The sequence below is a fragment of the Penaeus monodon genome, chromosome 21, assembly GCF_015228065.2.
Source record: "Penaeus monodon isolate SGIC_2016 chromosome 21, NSTDA_Pmon_1, whole genome shotgun sequence".
Lineage (NCBI taxonomy): Eukaryota > Metazoa > Arthropoda > Malacostraca > Decapoda > Penaeidae > Penaeus > Penaeus monodon.
This window is the reverse complement of record NC_051406.1, coordinates 37,410,749-37,412,135: the sequence shown is the minus strand read 5'-3', so window position 1 is coordinate 37,412,135 and position 1,387 is coordinate 37,410,749. Positions and strand designations below refer to the sequence as shown.

The 1,387-nt window shown below is 36.1% G+C and overlaps 1 protein-coding gene across 2 annotated transcripts in view; it reads left to right on the top strand.

The window, feature by feature from the left end:
- Positions 1 to 1,387, top strand: part of LOC119586455 (NPC intracellular cholesterol transporter 1-like) — a gene marked incomplete at its 3' end in the record, with an annotated part of 40,814 nt that overhangs the window by 30,210 nt on the left and 9,217 nt on the right. For both annotated transcript variants that reach the window (XM_037935188.1, XM_037935187.1), the window contains 3 exon segments: positions 119 to 370; positions 577 to 740; positions 1,099 to 1,276. In XM_037935188.1, coding sequence (XP_037791116.1) covers positions 119 to 370; positions 577 to 740; positions 1,099 to 1,276 — 594 coding nt within the window.

Below are 1,387 nucleotides of genomic sequence, written 5' to 3'. Positions count from 1 at the left end.
AAGAAATTATTGGAAATGAGAGGTGGTTATATCATCCTTTACATGTTTTGAATTGGATAGTATATTTCCAGCTACTTTTGATTTTAATGTACAATAGTAATGCAGTGTTTTTCTGCAGGAAAATAGACTCGACATCTGCTGTTGCGTCAAGGGATCAAACAAGGAAGGGACGTCACCTGAGGGCCCCATACAGAAATTCTTCAAACTCGTCTATGCTCCCATGCTTTTGTCGCGCATTGCCAGACCAGTTGTGGTGGTCTTGTTTGTAGGATGGCTGTTCTCGAGCATTGCTGTTCTGCCAATGATTGACATAGGTCTTGATCAAGAATTGTCTATGCCAGAAGACTCGTACCTACAAAAATATTTTGAGGTAAGTCAGGCATCCAAGGATGTGTAATTATTACAGTTAGCTTTAGTATTACTATAGTGATTAATGCCACTATTGTTAGTGATATTGTTATATATTTTAATCTCTATTTTGCCAAATTTGGTGTTTGTTTCATGTTTTCTTTTGGTGGAGTTTCTGAATGCTTTATTTTCTATTTATTTATGTTGTTTTACTTTCTCTGATTACAGTATCTAGGAAAGTACCTAAGTGTTGGACCTCCAGTATACTTTGTCCTCAAGGGAGGTCTCAATTTTAGTAACTTAAATGATCAGAATAAAGTCTGTGGGACTGTGGACTGTGACTCAAACAGTCTGGCCATGCAAGTGTATTATGCTGCTCACCGTGCCAATAGGTAAGGCAAATAAGAAATTTGATGTAGGGCATTATATGAATTTGGAACATAGTGTTTACTGTAGTTCTGTTTTATATTACTTAACTAATTTTGATGTTATACTTTTGGGCTGAGTTTTCCAATGAAAAGGTTTTTGGCATTCCATGAAAGAAGAAAATGTAACTAGTGTATTTTTTAAAATTGTTAACATTTCCTTAGAGATTATGTGAAGTTTGAAGGATAGTTTTGTATGGTTAGAATTGATGTTTGTGCTTTGTAATGTCCTCCCTTCCTTCAGAATTATGTATATTTGGGATTTATTGTTTAAGATATTGCAAAAAATAGTGATATTAATTATGACCAAACTATTCTTTCGCAGAACTTTCATCGCCCAGCCGGCCTCCTCATGGATTGATGATTATATGGACTGGTCCATTTACAACCTGGACAGTCCAAGTGGTGATACACCATGTTGCAGAGTAAAGAAGGATGGAACATTCTGTCCCTCAAGTGATGATGAGTCTGTCTGTGATGACTGCAACATCAACCTAACAGAAGTAAGATCTAATATCACTCCATTGGAAGTAGTTTTCAGCTGTATGCAAATTTACATCCTTAAGGGAGCTCATTCACTGAACAAGAGAGCAAGTTTGACTTGAATCTTTACA